General features: G+C 35.1%; 1 protein-coding gene across 2 annotated transcripts in view; it reads left to right on the forward strand.

Annotated features, from left to right (window-relative positions):
- Positions 1–21,138, forward strand: part of Cog4 (conserved oligomeric Golgi complex subunit 4) — a 182,687-nt gene that overhangs the window by 108,530 nt on the left and 53,019 nt on the right. For both annotated transcript variants that reach the window (XM_090376878.1, XM_090376879.1), the window contains exons 16-17: positions 10,310–10,366; positions 17,782–17,928. In XM_090376878.1, the coding sequence (XP_090233004.1) occupies positions 10,310–10,366; positions 17,782–17,928 (204 nt within the window). The remainder of the gene's footprint in view (positions 1–10,309; positions 10,367–17,781; positions 17,929–21,138) is intronic.

Genomic DNA, 21,138 nt, shown 5'->3' on the forward strand with positions numbered 1-21,138 from the left:
TAGACATTGTGTATAATGGGCAGTTTACTTGAACATTGTATCATAATTAATGCAACCAACGCAGTTACATTTTCGAAGAGTTAATAATGGCCGATAAGAATGAAAAAGCAACAACGTCTGGACGCAGTACGAAGACTATAAATGTAAGAAAAAGACTGAATTTGAAAATTAAATTAGACGTTTTGAAGCGAATCGATTCCGGTCAACGACAAGCGGATGTGTGCCATAATTTAGGATTTGCAAGTTTAACTGTAAGAACAATTATAAAAAAATAAAGAATTAATTTTAGCAGTGGGAAAGTTAGCTGTTCCACTGCAAGCAATTAGGGCTAGGTCGACTATTAGGATTGAAATGGAAAGACTTTAACTAATTTTATTGAAGATAATATCCAATGCAGAATTCAGTTAAGTTAAATATTATAAAAGAGAGAGAGAAAGATTAGCCAATATGATGATCTGAAGAAAACTCACCTAAAAAAAAAAAAAATGTGGAACCATTTAAAACTGGTAAGGGCTGGTTGAATAGATTTAAAATCTAGGGAGAAGCCGCAAGTGCAGATCAAGGAACTGAAACTTTCAAAAAAGAACTTGTTAAAATTATTGAAGAGGGGTATTGCGTGTTATACTTCTCAACAAGTTTATAACATAGATGAAATAGGACTTTTGTGGAAACGAATGTCTAAAAGAAGTTTCATATTGAAAGAACAAAAAAAAAAAAAAACATGCCAGGTTTCAAAGCGGCGAAGGATCGGGTGACTTTATTGTTGGGTGGTAACGCTGCGGGGGATTTAAAATTAATACTCCTTTTAGTTTATTTAGAAGAGGGACAACCCAAAATCGACACATTTTTCATGATTACATTCATCACTTAAAATCAATTTAGATCAATTAAATTCATGATTTTAATTGGAATTTTAAGTTTAATTTTGATACGTAAGTAGTTACCACATAATTATATAACTATGTAATGCAGAATATTTTATATGTACAAATATTTGAATATTAAATATTTTGACCAACATTTGTGCATCTTTTCACTACCGTTTATTATTGATTAGGAAATATCCTATGGCACCGATCGCAACTCAAAAATACATATGTTACCTTATGGGAATGTGGCCCTCACTTAGTGCGGTTTCACTTAGCGCTCTGTTTTTCCAGAACGAATTATCAGCGTTAAGCGGGGGGGTCACCTGTACTAATATTAAAGAGCTGGGACATATACATACTTGAAGCATAGTGTACTTCCCATCATATAACAGGTATTGCTAGTTGTGCAGTGACTATCACTGTATTACATATATCTTCTCTTGTGATGGATGTCATCTAAGAAATAAGGGTAACTATTCAAAGTTTTGCAATATTTTCTTTGCTAAATCAGCTGACCATTTCAGTGTGCAATAAGGGTGCCTCCGTAGCCAGGTGGGCAGGAGCAGCAGTGCGTAGCACATACTTCTTGATTAGACCGGGGTTCGAGCCCGTGAGCCACCAAATACGGAGGATGCGGAAAGGTCAGGGAATGGCCACCGCACATCCCTGGAGCAATATGGCCTTAGTTGCTAATGCTCCTAAAAACCAAATAACAACAAAAACAGCAACAGTGTGCAATAATTGCAACAGTGAAGTTACAGACAGGAATTATTTTTAATAGAATCTTGTATGAACTTCTTCAGATAATCTTAAATGGTCAACTGTATTTTATCTTATTTTTTCATCCAGAGTTCATGGTATTGCCGAAGATTTAAATTCTTTTTGAAATAACCTTTATTAAATGTGTTGAGACTTTCCATTTGTTTTCACATATAATCCACATCCTAATTTCCCTTAAAATATTTGTTTTTGTCCAGTTTTATTTAATTTTTTTATGTGCTCTTCATCATTGCCACCATTTTCACAGATGACTGGCTGTTCAGTACTAAACAGGAAAAGAAGTATTGAAATATGTAGTTAAATAGCAAGCATAACCTGAGTATTTGCTGCTCAAATGACCCACCAATACTGACAGTTTTAGGACAACATAATTTGCACATAAAAAAAAAATCCATTTTCACCTCTCCTTTTTGCTTAATTTTATGCATTGTTCAATAAATGAAATTCATTTTCACACCACAATTTAACCATTTATGTCATTAAGCATATTTAAAATAGTCTACCATTTTCTCTTTAGATTTTTGCGTTATAGTGGAACTGAAAATAATCATATTCAAAAGTTTTAAAAGTATATATAGTGGTGGGCAAAAAACTGTATCACTTGTGTGTTTTGCACTGCATTGTGGGTTGCAGAAATGTTCAAAATGCATTTGTTAGATGGGATATGTATATATCTGTGAATGAAATCCAATAAAAAGACTCCACCTGATATGCCTAATTTCCCTAAATATCTTCCCAGAGGGTAAAATGTGTAATTAATGGAAATATGATAAATCATGCAAATGGCAATCATGACAATCAAACACATTTTATTGCATTTATGTGTACAAACTGAAATGACAAGTTAACGCAATAGTATTATGTACTGTAAATCAGCAAAATAAGTCCTCGATATTTTGTTGTTCCCCCCTCGAGCTGCAGTTACAGCCTTGCAATGATCTGGCATAGAGTTAATCAACTTCTGGATATATGGTTGCCCAATTTCATGGTACCACATCCTTACAATGCTCTCCTGCAGCTGAATCTTACTTGTTGACTTCTTCTGAGCAATTTAGATGACATTACGTACCAGCAATTTTCAATAGGGTTCAAATCTGGATTGTTGCTGGGCCAGTCCAACACTGTAATGCCAACATTTCTGAGGTATGACTGCACCTTAAGTGAGAAAAACAAGGGAAAATATTGGTGTAAGTATGTTTTAAGCCTTGTGAGACAAGACGATAAATTTATTTTATTACATCTAAATAGAATAAAACTTAATAATTTTGCTGTGTGGCAAGGTGCTGAGTCCTGTTGAAAAATGCAGTTTTGGACATCTGTGTGGTGATCCCTAATAACGAGTTTCAAGCACTTCTCCAAGATAGCAGTGTAGGTTTCTGCATTCGCTGTTCTGTTAATAAACTTAATTCGCCCCACCCCTTTGATTGTTATGCATCCTCAGACCATCTGACCAGTGGGGAATTTTACGGTTGGTGTTATGCAGTCAGGATGGTATGCCTCCGATTTTTGTCTTCTGACATATCGCTTCCCATCCGAGCCATGCAGGTTGAATTTCAATTCGTCAGAAAAGATTATGGTGTCCCATTGCTCTTTTGTCCATGAAATGTGTTTTAGCCCAAGCAAGTCGCTTCTTCTTCATTTGTTGGATCAACAAAGGCTTCTTCTTCATTTGTTGGATCACCAAAGGCTTCTTCTTGGGCCAATAGGCATGCAGACCACATTCCAAAAGCCATCTTTGGATAGTTCGTGCACTTGTTTCAACACCAGAGGCCATCTCAAAGTCCAGTTTTAGATCAGGAGCACTAGCATGGCGATTACGAAGGCATAGCCATTTCAAATTTGATCTTGGGAAGGCGTAGTCACTCTCTTATGGCCTGATCCAGGTCTTCTCTTCACATAACTGGTTTCATGCTTTAATTTCAGCACCCAGAATACTGTTAACTGGTGGCAGCCTATTTTATCTGTGATAGCACACATAGAAAGTCCTTCCTGGGACAGAGCAACAGCTACACTTTTTTTCTTGGTGTCAACTGAACATATGGAGCCATGCTTACACCCCACAAAACAGGATACTAATGAGCATGTATACCCTTCCAATGCCGTATTTATAGAAATGGCTGATGCAATACCTTGCAATTACTGTCTGATGCAATACCTCTGCTTGGCGACAACCAAAACGACTGTAATCAAACAATATCTTATACATTTCACTACAAATGTTACTTTTTTTAAAGGTGATGCAGTTTTTATTGTCTGCCACTGTACATACCCACTCACACACATACACTCCTGAACAAAACATTATGTCCACCTAGCTGATAAGGTGTTGGTTCACCTCTTGTTATGATAACCACTTTCACCTGGTGTGGCATTGACTCCATGACACCACAAAAGGTGTCCCAGTTATTCTGAACCAGCTGGCAATGAAGTGAGTCACTGGTGTGGACTGGCAAATGCTGCATTCCACCTATTCCACAAATGTTTGATGGGATTGATGTTGGGGAAATTTAGCAGCCAGAAGAGCACACGAAATGCTTGCCGTGATCCTTGAACCATTTCTGCACTAGTGGCCCTTGGGACCGGGGGCATTGTCTTGTTGAAAGATTCCAGTGCCAGCTGGATACACAGTCACCATGAAGGGCAAAACTTGGTTTGAAACAATGCCAAGGTAGGATCTGTAGGGGGGAAGCAGTGATGTCAATTTGGGGGATGTCAACATCCGCCAAACCATGATGCCACTACCACTGGCCTGGTTTCATTCATCCATGCAGTCTGGTCAAATGCGCACTCATCCATTGGCATGACAGAGCTAGAACTTTGACTCATTGGACCAGATGACTTTCAAATGGTTTAATTAGTTTAAAAATGGGCAGGAAACATTGGAAGATGAACCTTACAATGGATGCCCTCTGTCATGAAACGATAAAAATGTCACAAAAATGAAGGAACTCTTGCGAAATGATGAGTAAATTGCTGTTGTTGGATTCAACTTCATGTTGCTCGTGAAGTTGAACTGTCTGTAGGCTCAGTACAAGCAATCCTGGCACAAGATTTAGGGATGCCTTGTGTGTATGCAACATACATAGTAGAGTAGTAGTAGACACTTGTAATGCAAGAAAGCAAGCTTATGCAGCATCAGCCAAAAAAAAAAAAAAACATTTCACACATCCATTCCCTCTAAATGGTTGTCAAGTTCCTCCTTGAATTTATTTAAGTAACAACTTCCACAACAACAGATGGAAGTTTGTTCCAGCAATCAACTACCTGCTGGCTAAAGGCAAATTTCCGCACATCTGTTCTATAACTGTCTTTCCTCAATTTGAATTTATGCCCCCTCAGGTTCGTAGTCTGTGCAAGAGGAAGAATCTAATCAGAAATGAGCCTGCTCAACCCTGTTATGTTATGTTATTTGGTTTTTAGGAGCATTAGCAACTAAGGCCATATTGCTCCAGGGATATGCGGTGGTCATTCTCTGACCTTTCTGCATCCTCCGTATTCGGTGGTCACGGGCTCGAACCCCGGTCTAATCAAGAAGCATGTGCTACGCACTGCTGCTCCTGTCCACCTGGCTACAGAGGCGCCTTCAACCCTGCCAAGGCCTTATACACCTCATCAGATCACTTCACAGGCACCCAGTCTCCGTATAATGCAATTTGCAGAGCTTTCTTGCTAAGACCACCCCTTCATTCCCCTCCCCAATCTTGTTGCCGTTTTCTGTACTCGCTCACGCAACTCTACATCTTTCCTAAAATGTGGTCTCCAGACCTGTACGCAGTAATCAAAGTGTGGCCTGACCATTGCCTTATACCAGGGGTGGACAACCCGTGGCCTTAAGGCCGCTTGCGGCCTTCTAAGATCTTATGTGCGGCCTTTGTCACACAAAGATGAAATAAAATCATTAAATAATCCTACTACTTTTAAACTAATATTTTTTTAAAATTAAATATTCAAAATGTTTTAATAATAAAAAGCTTTATTTTTTTTTTCACAATATAGAAACATTATTCAGATAATTAAAAAAGGAAAATACAAATTTTTTGATCTAAAAAGTAAAATATATCATGTTTAACTTTTTCTATTTATTTAAAAATCATTTTTATGTACCACAAATGATAAAAAACGAAAGCTATTTAATAAAAGAAAAATTCTAATCCTCCGTTAAGTTTGTTAAAATAAAAAAAATATTTATTTTAACAGAGTTAATAATTTGACGAAAATAGTTTTTTATTTTAAAATTTAAATTGTGACATCGTGATTTTTTATCTGTTGCTTTTATGTGCATATTTGTAACTGTGAATATTTTGACAACTGTATGTATTCTTGTCTTGAATTTTGTAATTCTGTAATTTCTTATGTTTGATTTCACAATTGCTTAATTTTTAGATTGCCTATCATGTCCAAAAAAGTTAAAAGGAAGTTGAATGAAGAAAACAGAACATTTAAAGAAGATTTGGAGATGCAGTATTTTCTTATTTCTGTGAAAGACAAAATGGTTTGTTTGATATGTAATACAGCACTAACAACATTAAAAAATGAAATGCAAATCAACATTATCTATCTCACAAGGACCATAAATATGTAAAATTAGAAGGAGAAGCTCGTAAATCTGCACTTCAAAAAATGAAGAAAGAAAAACAGCACCAGGAAAAGGCTTTTGGTGCTTTTATTAAGCAAGGAACTTTGCAGCCAATGTTACATACAAAATAGTGCATGTACTTGGAAAAAAAGGCAAACCATTTAGTGACATTGAAATGATAAAGGAATGTATTGTTTGAAACAGTAGGATGTTTGGATCCAGAAAAAGTTGACAAATACAAACAATTACCTCTGTCAAGAAAAACTATAACTAATAGACAACATGAATTAGCTCAGAATGTAGGAGAACAACTTCAAGTAATAATTCACTCTAAAGATGTATATTTTTCAATAGCGTTAGATGAAACCACTGATAGAAATGACTCTGCTCAAATATTATATTTTATTCGTGCTATAACTGAAGATTTTCATTGTTACAAGGCACTACTGGCTTTGGGTACGCTCACTGGAAGGACTCGTGGAATTGATATTTTTAACAACTTTAAAGAAATGTGTCTTGAGAGAGGACTAAACCTTGGTAACCTGGTGAGTGCATGCACGGACGGTGCACTTTCTTTGAGAGAAAGCGAGAAGGATTCGTTTCATTGTTAAAAAAAGAAAAGCCCAATTTAGAAAAGTTAATTTCGTTCCACTGTATATTACACCAACAAAACCTTTGTGCTAAATCCTCCACATTGAGCAATACTTTGGACAAAATTATTGCAATTGTTAACTTTATTCGAGTAAATGCTTTAAGACATCGCCAATTTCGAAGGATGCTTATATTGGATGATGAGACCTATAATGTCGACTTGCCATATTATTGTAAAGTGTGCTGGTTATCAAAAGGACAAATTTTAGTAAAAGTTTTGGCTTTGTGAAAACAAATTAAAATATTTTACGAGGAACAACAACAAGAATGTGATTTATTAGATGAAGAATTTTGTAGAAATGCTGCGTTTTTGTGTAATATTATGGAAAAGCAAAATGAATTAGATGTTTATTGGCAGGGAAAAACAAGACATATATATATGACATGTGGCAAAAAATTAATTTTTTACAAAACTCTTTTCTCTAAATCAGAAATATCTGGGGAACATTTCTCTCATTTAAAAAATATGTTAAAGGAGCAGAAATATGTTGTATGTGACAATTTCAAAGACTACATAACCGTATTGGATATGCTAATTGAAGAATACAATGATAGATTTTCTGATTTCGAAGAACATACTTTAGAAATGAAATTGGCATATGAGCCACATTTAGTTGATATCCTGACGGCACCCACGGAACTACAGATGGAATTAATTGAATTAGGAGAAGATAATATGATAAAGACTTTTTTTGATACAAAAAAAGATCCTATTGAAATATGGAAAAATGCAGTTGAATAACCACATTTACGTCAACATGCTCATCAACTGCTGTCTTGCTTTGCAATTACATATTGTTGCGAATCAACTTTTTCATACCTTACACAAATTAAAAGTCATTTAAGGACTCAGATATCTGATATTCATTTAGAAGACCAACCCAAGTTGCGTACAACTAAGATGGAGCCTAATATCCAGTTGTTATCTAATAAAAAACAAACCCAAAAATCTCATTAATTAATTATCAAAAAAGATGTTTCGGCTGAAACCAATGCATTCTGATGAGTTTAGCTCATTAAAAATGTGTGCAATCGAAGTGGTTTCAGCCGAGACATCTTTTTTAGTAAACAACTCAACCAAAGCATTAAATCTTCAACTCATTAGTTAACTCATATTAAATAATTTTTTACAATAGTACAGTTTTTTCCCTAATTATTCTTGTATAATACACAGAGAGAATGTTAAATAATTGCTATAAATTTTCATTTGAATAACAATTTAGAAAATTTATTATCTTTATAATTATATTTTTTTAAATTTTGTGTTCATATAAAATGTAGGTAGATGTATTATGATGAGAATATTGTAAATATGTATGTTTTATTGAAATTTATTTGCCTTTTCTGTAGTTATATGTAATAAAATTTAACACTGATAATTAAGTATGTTTTACTTCGTAAGTAGTGGTTCGAAGGATCGGTACGGTCTTTCCACTATTTCTGAAAATGAATATGGCCTTTTATTCAAAAAACGTTGCCCACCCCTGCCTTATACAGTTGAGGATAATCACCTCCTTTTCCTTACTAGCAAAATTCCTGTATATCATTGACAATGACACATGACCTTCTCTGGCAGCCTGTCTGCAATGCTTAGAAAATTTCATATCTGAATGCACAATTACTCCCAGGTCTTTTTCGTTTTCTACCACCCTAAGTGTAGTACCACACAATCGATACATTTCTCTGGTGTTACTTCTACCCATATGCAGTACTTTGCATTTGTCAATGTTAAACTTCAGTTGCCACTTCTCAGTCCATCTGCCCAAATTTTCTAGATCCTGTTGCAGTAGCACACTACCATTAATGTCATTAACAACCCTGCTAACTTTTGTATCACCTGCAAACTTTAACATTAAGCATGATATAACTTCATTAATATCATTGATAAATATACAAAACAACAGTGGGCCCAATACCAAACCCTGTGGGACTCCACTAATAGCATTAGTCCACAAAGAGCAGCGTCCATTGATTACCACTCAACCACCCTTTTATCCATTTTAGCAACTTATCATTAATACTATACTGCTCCAATTTGTACAGTAATCTTCCATGCTCAACAGTGTCAAAAGCTTTCCTGAAATCCAAATATATGATAATCAGAATTATTTTTTGCATCCAGTTCCTTTGTAACCACATCATAGTATCCAATCAAATTTGTCAGACAAGACTTTCCCTTAACAAACCCATGCTGTGTCTGCTCTTGTCTAGATGATCCTGCAATGCATCTTTAACCAGTGACTCTTATTATTTTACCCGGAACAGAAGTTAAACTAACTGGTCTGTAATTACTCGTGTCACCCTTCGATCCCCCTTTGTGAGTTGGGGATACATTTGCAAATCTGCAGTCCGTGTGGACCTCTCCTGAGTTCAAGGATGCTCTCATAATTATGGCTAAGGGTTTGCTTAGTTGTTTTGTCACCTCCTTTAATATAACTGGATAGATCCCATCCACCCCAGGTGCCTTTCTTATGTTTCACTTCAACAATTTCTCCTCCACTTTGCTCTCAGTTATTACAAAATCATTAAGCACCCTTCTACAATTTGATAACCTTCTGCCATTTTCAAACCTTAATAACTCCTCATGTGTGAATGTAGATGCAAAATACTCATTCAGTTTGTTTGCTATCTGAGCAGGATCATCAACAGTCGAACCATCGATATCAAGTGGAACAATCAGATTTATCCCTTCCTTTTAAAATTTATATAAGTAAAGAAATCCTTGCTGTTTTTCTTAGCATCCTTTGCCAAAGATTTCTTGTAATCTGCCTTCGCCTGCCTAACCTCCTTTGTGACCTGATTACAGACTAGCTTATATCTGCCATAGGCTTCTGAGTTGCTTGATAATTTATATGCATCTCATGCATTTTTCTTCTGTCATGAGTCTCATTAGTTCATTTGACAACCATTTAGGCTTAAACCTTGAACAATATTTCTTAATAGGTATGAAAATTTTAGTAGCTTCCACAATTGATTCCTTGAATGCTTCCCACTTAGAATTTACCTTTGGTAACATCGTCAGTTGATCCCACTGTACAAAATTTAAAAACTGTCTGAGACCACTGTACTCACCTTTACGGAAGCAAAAACCCTTCCCTTTACCCCTGATGGTAATTATATCTTTATGTAAATCCCACATCAGTACACTGTGATCACTGCCACCTAGTGGTTCCTTTATCTGCAAATTCTTAATACACGAATGATCACTGCTGATAACCAGATCAAGAGTATTACCCTCTCTGGTTGCCTCTCGAACATGCTGCTGCTGCAGAAAACAATCATCGAATAAATCCACAAAGGCACTTTGAAGGGAGTTATGTTAGTAAGCTCAACTGTTCACTCAGTAAACTTTTATAGTAAAATTCTGGGAACTTTTTTAATGTACCTCATATATAAATGAGATAAACATTTAAATTTATTCTTTATTATTTAGGAGGAGATGAATAAAACATTTACTCAGTCAACAGAACAAGAAAAAGCAAAAATAGAGGTAAGAAGCTAATTAGAAATTTATAAATATGAATAACGTGTTCAGATTAATATGGATCATTAACAATGTGGTGATTCCCATCCCCACTAGGCATTTTAGGAATTTGTTGGTTGGGGTGGGGTGACATTTGCTTTGCTACACTAGCCAAATGTCACCCCCCCCCCCAACCAACCTCAGGTTTAGGGCCCTCATTTGAATTTTTTTATCATAAATAAATATATAATATTCATTTCATTTATATGTGTTTATATTATATATTATAATATAAAAACATATAAATGAAATAAATGTTATATACATGTACAAGTTTATATTTATTTATCAATTAATGATTCTTCATTAAAGATATAAAAATCGAAATCTGTAATATCCATGAATTTCTTCATTTTTGTGGTGAAAATAGATACTAAGATTAGTCAATATAGTTTTATTTCAACAGAAAAACCTTTTAAACCTTGGATACATTCTCAAACTACTTGTAACTATGAATGTTAATTATTTTTTCAACTAGTTATACAGGAAAAATTATCGTGATTTACCAATAGTACTTGGAGATTACCAAGTACTATTAGTAATGGGAGGGGCTCTACTCCATCAGGAGAGGTTGGAAACTACTGTCCTAAGGTGTGCAGCCATGCATGGCTCTTTTTTCCCCATACATAGCACTATTTTGCCATATGCAATTCCAAAAATATCATTAGTTCCCATATCATACTGACTTGTAGAAATGCTGACTTGTAGGTCAGCATTTCTAAACCACTTCCACAGTATTTTTTCTTTACATTTATTTTAGGCCTGAAAACTACTACTACATGAAGCAGGCTGTTTGCATTTAAATGGTGTTGTCTTAGCATTCATTATATATTTTTTTATATATATTGTTTTATTTTTGTCTATGAAAATTGACAGCATATAGCAAAGAGTTCACTAATTTTCATATCATAACTAAATCACATTGTTAAAAACTGTAATGTCAGAGAAAAAGTGAATGTTATTAAACAATTACAATATTTTTAAATAACAGTGGCTTAATGACATTGTCAGGACACCTGTCTCCTACATATATGATAGTCTTCAAATGAACAGAGGGGTGAAATGGGAGTGGGTTTTTTTTTTTTTTTTTGGCTGATGCTGCATAAGCTTGCTTTCTTGCATCATATGCCTCTACTAATGCTAATGCTATGCATCAAATGAGTAATTATTGATGATGTATTTACATATCAATCTGAAACTGCTCTAATTTGGGTTGAAAGAAAATGCCACTGAGAAGGGACCACTGGCTTGGGAGTGAGGAGGAAAGATTTATTGGAAGCTGGGCTACTCAAAACCCCAAGTCTCACATTTTTATTGCTGATGAAAATGCTGATTTTATATTTCAGATATTGCTGTAAATGGTGTCACAGTTTGCGAAATCTTGTTTGGTTTAGTTTGTAAATTAATGTCTTGGAATAGTGCTTCAGTAATTAAAGCTTTTATTTACTTCATAAGTTTCGGTTATATTTGGTAAACAAAATGGTGTGCAACACAGTTATGCAAATCAGTTCTATATTTGAAAGAACAACATTGTTTAGGCGACATATTTTAGTATTCATAATGAATGTGTCATTAATGAAGGATATTGGAGCATTGCTCTGAACATTTAGTATGTTTGCAGTTAGCATTAGTAGAGGCATATGATGCTTATACAGCATCAGCCAAAAAAAAAAACACTTCCTATTTCACCCATCCATTTGCTTCAAAAGTTTCTGCAGTTCTTCCTTGAATTTATTTAAGCTATCAACTTTCACAACAGATGAAGTTTGACGCAGCAAACCTGCTGGCTAAAAGAAAATTTCTGCACATTCATTCTACAACTGTCTTTCCTCAATTTGAATTTATGCAGGGTGAGTCAAAAATAAAATGAGAAATTAAATAACAAAAAATATACTCAATTTTAAAGTAGAACTGAATGTTCTAATGAAAAGCTGGTTTCTTAGGTATCTCCATTATAATCAGTTCAAAATTCTCATGATGCCTGCCCCCATCTCTATATTCACCATCTTATTTGTGTTGTGCAGGCTGAAGGTGAAAATGTTAGTTAAATCGATAGAGTAATGTTAAAACAATATGGATTCAACTATTTCTTAACTACACAATAGTTTTTAATGATCTAACTGATAATTAAAAACTATTGTCTAGTTAAGAATAGTTGTTCAAGCATTTTTGGTGAGCATCATTAAGGTTAGCCATCAGCCTGTTTGATAATATCATTAATCAAATGGAAGCATTCGGGACTCCACAGTGCCTTTAGTAATTGATTTTTTAGAAGTGAAACTGTAAATAGTTAAAAATATTACTGTTTATTAAACATTATTTAAAGCCTGCTATTCAAAGAGAAAGGTAAGAAAACCTTTTAAAGGTTACTGCTTCAAGAGAGTTCAGATATAGTGTAGCCCAAAAAAAACTGTAAATAGTGCAAAAATTATGATTCAAACTATCTAAATATCCATTGTCCCTTAATCATTCCTGATTTACTGCCTCTTGGATTTTTGTCTTTTTAGACTATACAAGAATTTACCTGAATGCCAAATTCAAACTAATAATGAGGTGAAATATGTACTGCACAAGTGGCTAGTAACCAGTCAAAAAATATTTTTTCAGGCTTTTGAAAAGCTTTTAGTGCAATGGCAAAAATGTATAGAAAATACATTATATTGAAATTATAATGAATATATTGATTATGTTATAGGGATTATATTGAAAAATTACATTGTCTTTATAATTTTAGCAATTACATTTGCTACTTTCCTTTTTAACTCACCTTACATATAAATAAGCTTGCTGTTCTTTTGGTGAATGCTGTATAAGATCTCAATTTTACATTGATTCAAATGGGTGACCCTTAAATGATGGGTGGTGGGGAAACATTGAGAAGTAAACTGTGACCTCAAAATCCCAAAGAGTTTAATAGGAACTAATTACCGCAAGTTTAGACAAATACACGAGCCGTTTAAATAAACTGATTTAATGATAAAATAATACTGAAATGATACAATAAAAACTGTAAAATAATAATTTACCAAAAACTGATTTACTTTAAAACAAATAAAAATGAATTGATGAATTTAAAATACATTAAAAATTTTAAATTTAAAAGCGATAGAACACCATTGAAGCTTTTGGGGGCATCCGCCTCCTTTCTCAACAATAATGAAGTTCAAGTGACACACCTTAAATATCAGGCTCACGGCACACGTGTCTGACCAGGTGCATGTTCAACACTCCCTTCATGTGTGCTGGAACCGGAAATGGTATGGGAGTGGGGCAAATTAAAACATTTGTCTCTGGCAAGGACCACAGCCTCCAAAAGGGGGTGGAGCCGAACTCCCATATCTCTATTCATACTATTGTTACCAGATGACCCAATCCACAAACTCTCCAGCCATTTGCGGTCCCAGAATCTATGCGCCCGGTCAAGATATAGGAACTAATTAACTAATGAAATTTAAAAAAGGCAGCTGAAGAAACATAAGAACAATTTGATAGCTACGGGAACATTATTTATCACCATTGTTTTCAAGAACTACAAATGTTCAGGTTTTTTTGGCTGTTTTCATTTTGATTTTAAAAAAATTTAAGTGGCAAACTGAATGTTAAAATCTCTTTTTTTAAAAATATTTAATTATATGTGTGAATTTTTAAAATATTAATATTAGCACAGGCATATGATGTAAGAAAGCAAGCTTATAAAAAATCAGCCAAAAAAAACCTTCCCGTTTCACCCATCCATTCACTCCAAAAGTTTGTCTAGTTCATCCTTGAATTTATTACGCTATCAACTTCCACAATGACAGGTGGAAGTTTGGTTTCTGCACATCTATTCTATAACCGTCTTTCCTTAATTTGAATTTATGGCCCCCTCGGGTGCAAAATCTGGGCAAGAGGAAGGATGTCATCACCATTGAGCTTGCTCAAACCATTCAAGGTCTTATACACCTCAATCAGATTACCTCACAGGTACCTAGTCTCCAGACTGCAATTTGTAGAACTTAAGCCTTCCTCCTTGGTAACAGTAACACTTTGTTCCACTCACTAATCTCGTTGCCCTTCTCTGTACTCATTTCAGCAGCTCTACGTCTTATATCTCACTGCACAATTACCCCCAGCTTTTTTTTCATTCTCCACTACCCTGGGTGTAGTAGTGTACAGTTGGTATGTTACTCTGGGGTTACCTCTATCTATATGCAGCACTTTGCATTTGTCGATGTTAAACTTCAGTTGCCACCTCTAGCCCATCTGCTCAACTTTTCTAGATCCTGTTGAAATAGAATACTGTCCTTACTGTCATTAACAACCCTACCAACCTTCATATCATCTGCAAACTTTGACATTAAGCCTGATATATCTTCATCAATATCATTGAGAAATAAAGAAAACAACAATGGGCCCAACACGGATTCCTGGGGGACACCACTAATAACATTAGTCCACAAAGAGCAGTGTCCATTAATTACCACTCTCTATCTTCTCCCACTCAACCATCCTTTTATCCATTGTACCAACTTGCCCTTAATGCCGTACTGCTCCAATTTGTGCAGTAGTCTTCCATATGCAACAATTATCAAAAGCTTTCTGAAAATCCAAGTATATGATATCAAAATTATTTTTTGCATCCAGTTCCTTTTTGACCACATCATAGTATCTAATCAAATTGATCAGACAAGACTTCCTCTTAACAACCCATGCTGTGTGGGTGAACTATAACTGCAGTCTTGTTTAGATTATCCTGGAGTGCTTCTTTAACCAGTGACTGCATTATTTTCCCCTGAACAGAAGTTAAAGTAACAGATCTGTAATTACTTGTAATTACTTTTCAATCCCCCTTTGTGAATTGGGGTACATTTGCACATCTCCAGTCCATGGGGACCTCTGAATCTAAGGATGTGTCATAATCATGGCTAAGGGCTGGCTTACTTCCTTTGCTGCCTCTTTTAATATAACTGAATAGATCCCATCCACCCCAGGTGCCTTTCTTATGTTTAACTTCAATAATTTCTCCTCCACTTTTTTGCTCTCAATTATTACAAAATGAATAAGCTACCTATCAGTTTGATGAGCTTCTGGCCTCCACCTCCCTACAGAATTCCTGATGTGTGAATGTAGATGCAGAATACTCAATCAGTTTGTCAGCTACCTGAGCATAAGCATCAACAATCAAACCATCAATTTCAAGTGGACCAATCTGATTCATCCCTTCCTTCTAGAGTTTACATAGGTAAAGAAGTCTTTACTGTTTTTCTTTGCATCGTTTGTGGCTTGATTACAGACTTTTTATCTTATATCTACCATAGGCATCTGTGTCTCCTGATTATCTTTATGCATCCCATGCAATTTTCTTCTCTGCCACGAGTTGGCATTGCATTTATATTTTTGGTGTTTGGCCAAAAAAAAAAAAAAAAAGACATACAATGTAGATATATACACAACAGTCTCAGTAGTGATCTCAATAATATTATTTATTTATTCAGATCATAAAAAGAAAAATTATTGTATAATAATAGGGAGGAGGAGTTTTTGAAAATTGCTTTATGTTGAACGTCAGCTACATTTCCTCCTCTCGGCAGTTTTCCCATAATTTCATGACAGATATATACATATTTTTTTGTTATTATTTTTTTAATGAAAATCGCAAAGAGTTAGACGAATTTCTGTAGATTGTAATTTTCAGGAAATATATGTGAAGGAAGATTATTTCAGAAAACAGAAGTAGAAGGGATAAATGAGGAAAAGTTGATTCTGTGAGTATGGAGTTGGGCAGAAATTTGTGATTGGCTGGATGAGGCAAATGTTTGGACTGGCTAGGAAGAGAGCAGTGGAACTACAGATGCCAATTCAGAAGAATATTGCCTGTGATAGTATCTGTAGAAAATGCATGCAGCAGAAACTGAACATCTATGAGACAGCTTGGAGAGGCTTCCTAAGGGATGTATTATTCCTTAACCTGACTGCCCTCTTTTGAAAGAATCAAGGGGGGAGAGAGGTTTGGGGGACACCACTCCAGATGTACTGTTTAGAAGATAAGTAATGGCAAGAGAAAAAAAAGAAAAACTCACCTGCCAGGAGAAATTAAAAGAGTGATTGCCAGTAGAGATGTGTGATCTTGTCTGGAAATCTGAATGTCATCAAAGATGAACATAGGTGCAGTAGACTTTTTTTTTGGCAAGAAATAAGACATGACTGATTCTCTGACTTTTTATGATTGAAGTTAACTAAGTTCTTCACCCCATTGATAAATTATTTGGAGATTTGCATTTAAGGAATTGTCAGTGGATTTTCAAATACTACACATACATTAGCGTAAATTTAATGTAATATAAATGAAAAAACTAACCTTCACCCACTTCCAATATTTATTCCAATAATTTCTTATGCCAAATATTCCTCATGAAAGATCATGGAAAAAAATTCATTCAATGTTATTTTTACTGTTTATGCATTTTTAAAACCATTACACAAAAAAAAAAAAAAAAAAAAAGTACCTGTAAGAATCTTAAGGCACAAAATGTAAAAATATACATATAAACATGTATAAATTATAATTGTATCTTTTGGAAACTTTGCTGCATAACCCTGAAATACAAATAATAATATGAAAAGACAGTTACCTAATTAAAACTTCCTTTGATAACACTAAAGAATAATTAAAACTTTTATTAGTAGGAAAAGAACTGATAATTTCATTATTAATTCTTTGTCGTTATATTTCATAAATTTATTTACCAAAACATCTAAAGCCTTTGATTTTAATTGCCAGGACTGGTAAACAGAAAAAGCACTAGGTCAATATAAAACACCAGCATGATATACTAAGGAGACAGCTTCAAATTTTTTGGTACTGTTTGTTTGTTTGTTTGTTTGATTGAGTTTTATTGGCACATCAGCAACTATGGCTATAATGCGCCAAAACCTTGTCATAAAAAGTAAAAACTTCCAGTGACCTACTGAATTAGGTCACTACGTCAAGTTATAAAAACACGTATAAACTGTAAAAGACAAATATCAGTAAAAAGTAACAATAGTAAATCTTAATAAGATTTTTTTAAATATGAGGAAAAAGGTTTACTGATTTTAGGAAATTAAAAATAGCAGACACATGGTCATTGTCGGATAAAATCTGACTGAGTGTATACGGCTCAGTCAGATGGTTAAAAGCGGTAAAACGAGCATTTCTAAACCTGGTACAGTCAACTAAAATGTGTCTGATTGTTAAACTTGTGCCACAGGACAATTTTTTTTTTGGTACTGATAATGGCTAGTTACAGATCATAGTTAAAGTTGATTTACTTTTGGGTTTCAGTAGTTGCTTATAATGTTGTGTTATCTAATGTGTATTGTACATTTTTCTAACAAATGCAACTGTATCTCATTCAATTTAGAGTTGTTTGGTGGATGTTGGTAGTGTTACAACAAAGTTTCAAAGTGTGCTAAGCTCTGGCATGAGCACTTTGTCTAGTGGTGCTATAAAACCACGTATCAAGCCATGGGTAGATACATTTCAGTCCACTAGTCATGTTATTTCAGAGGTAAGAATAAAAAAACTATTGACTTCTTCCAGCAATTGTAACACTCAGAAAAATTATATATATATATATATATATATATATATTTTTTTTTTTATTATTTTTTTTTTTTCTTAAATAATAGCACTAAAGAAGCACTAGTTCTGACTGCGATCCACAAAGCTATGTCCTTTGCTTTGCCACAGTATCCTACAACAAAGAAATGCCACCATTTTGACTGATTGATTAGCAATTAAAAATTTGCCTAAAATTATGCATTTCAACTTATAGCTTTATGTATGTAACCTAAGTTTTCTCTTTTATTTTATTTTTGTTCCAGAAAAGTTTGGAGAATCTCATCATTTGGTACCAAGGCTTGGGCTTATGTTCAACTTAGATAATACTGTTATCCACAGTTCTGCCTTAAGTTGCAAATATCTTTCTAAATTATATAGCATTCACTGCCAAAGCATATGTTTCTGCTGGCTTCTCAATTAGCAAACACATTTTATTTAAGTGACCAGCCAAGGTCTCTGGTAGTAAAACTTCCCTTTAAACACATAACAACCACTCTGTGTGCCTTTGACACGTAGAACTTGCCAGCATATGCCCTACATAGCATGGTGCAATACTCTTTCATCTTCTGTGTTGAAAAATCCCTGCAATCCTATAGTATTGACTGCGTTGGGCAAACACAGCCCAATTATAACGGTTAAAGGTACATATAATAGTTATTATGTATTTAAATGGAACTTTTCCTCCATATACCACTTGGTTGTTCACTTAGGTAATATACATTATTCATAGTTTGGTATGGGTTCACTAATGGAGGCCACTTGCTGGTTGCCGAGCAATTAGTAGCTTTGAAACAGATGTCCTATCAGTATCAGATTTTTTAAATGTATAAGAGATTCATCTATTCAGGTAATGCTCTACATTTTAAACAGATATTAGCAAAGACAGAATTGTGATTAACAGTATTTGTGCAAGTTGAACATAAATCCAAGCCTGAATCTGTCCTTTCTGTAGCCCGTGTAGGGAAACTAAGAGTAAGAACAAGTACATGTATACTTGCATGTACACTAATGCCAGAAGTACAGTAAATAAAATTGATGAATTTGAAGTGCTGATCAAGACATCAAAGACAGATATTGTTGGGATATCAGAGACATAGTGTCACACAGATATAAGTAGTGCAGAATTAGAATTTGGGGAGTACAATGTGTACAGAAAGGACAGACAGGGTAGGAAGGGAGGAGGGGTTATGCTGCTAGTTAAGAAACACATAAAATCTAAGGAAGTGTATCCAGTTTACACGGGTGGACAGTACAATGTTGAGTCTGTTTGGTATGACACAAATACTGGGAAAGAGAAAATGAGAGGGAGTATGTTATAGGCCTTATGACTCTGATGAGTACAATGAACAGTTGTGCAGAGAAATAGAATGGACCAGTAAATCAGAATGTCTTGTAATGGGGGATTTTAATGTTCCAGATATTGACTGGAACTTGTGGGTTGATCACTCACACGCTAGCAAAACTTTTATGGATTTATTGGAGGATTGTTTTCTACAGCAACATGTTCGAGAGGCAACCAGAGGGAGTAACACCCTTGATCTGATTATCAGCAGTGATAATTCATGCATTAAGAATTTGCAGATAAAGGAACCACTTGGTGACAGTGATCACAATGTACTGATGTGGGATTTACTTAAAGATGTAACTACCATCAAGGGAAAAGGGAAGGGTTTTTGTTTTCGTTAAGGTGACTACGGTGGTCTCAGACAGTTTTTAAATTCTGTACAGTGGAATCAACTGATGATATTACCAACGGTGAATTCTAAATGGGAAGCCTTCAGGGACTTAATCTTGGAGGCCACTAGGCTTTTCATGCCAACTAAGAAATACTGTTCAAGGTTCAGGCCTAAATGGATGTTGGATGAATTAATGAGGCTTTTAGCACAAAAGAAAAATGCATCTGATGCATATAAATTATCAGGCAACACAGAAGCCTATGGCAGATATAAGATAGTCTGTAATCAAGTCACAAAGGAGGTTAGGAAGGCGAGGGCAGATTACGAGAAATCTTTGGCAAAGGACGCAAAGAAAGAAAAACAGCAAAGAGTTCTTTACTTATGTCTAGAAGGAAGGGGATGAATCAGATTGGTCCACTTAGCATAGATGGTTCGACTATTGATGATCCTGCTCAATTAGCTGATAAACTGAATTAGTATTTTGCATCTACATCGGCGCCTCCGTAGCCAGGTGGGAAGGAGCAGCAGTGCGTAGCACACGCTTCTTGATTAGACCGGGGTTCGAGCCCGTCACCACCAAATACGGAGGATGCGGAAAGGTCAGGGAATGACCACCGCATACCCCGGAGCAATATGGCCCTAGTTGCTAATGCTCCTAAAAAAAAAACCAACATAACATCTACATTCACACGTGAGGAGTTATTCAAGGAAGGAAAGCCAGACGTTTATCAAACTCTAACTGGGAGATAAGTGATTTTGTAATAACTGAGAGCAAAGTGGAGAAGAAATTGTTGAAGTTAAACATAAAAAAGGCACCTCGGGCAGATGGAATCTATCCAGTTATAATGAAGGAGGCAGCAAAGGAGGTAAGCAAACCCTTAGCCATAATTATGAGAGCATCCTTAGAGTCAGGGGGTTCCCCATGGACTGGAGATGTGAAAATGTATCCCCAATTCACAAAAGGGGTTCAAAGGGTGACACAAATAATTATAGACCTGTTAGTTTAACTTCTGTTCCGGGGAAAATAATGGAGTCACTGGTTAAGGAGATGATACAGGATCACCTAAACAAGGCAGCAGTAATAGTTCAGACACAGGGTTTGTAAAGGGGAAATCTTGTCTGACCAGTTTGATTGGATACTACAATGTGGTCACAAAGGAACTGGATGCAAAATATAATTTTGATATCATATGCTTGGATTTCAGGAAAGCTTTTGATACTGTTGCACATGAAAGACTACTGTACAAATTGGAGCAGTATGGCATTAAGGGCAAGTTACTGCAATGGATAAAGTGATGGTTGAGTGGGAGACGGCAGAGATTGGTAATAAATGGACACTGCTCTTTGTGGACTAATGTTATTAGTGGAGTCACATGGGTTCGGTGTTGGGCCCGCTGTTGTTTTGTATATTTATCAATGATATCGATGAAGTTATATCAGACTTAATGTCAAAGTTTGCAGATGATACAAAGGTTAGCAGG

This window comes from Mastigoproctus giganteus, chromosome 7 (genome assembly GCF_048544385.1).
Source record: "Mastigoproctus giganteus isolate SK-2022 chromosome 7, ASM4854438v1, whole genome shotgun sequence".
In the NCBI taxonomy this organism is placed as follows: domain Eukaryota; kingdom Metazoa; phylum Arthropoda; class Arachnida; order Uropygi; family Thelyphonidae; genus Mastigoproctus; species Mastigoproctus giganteus.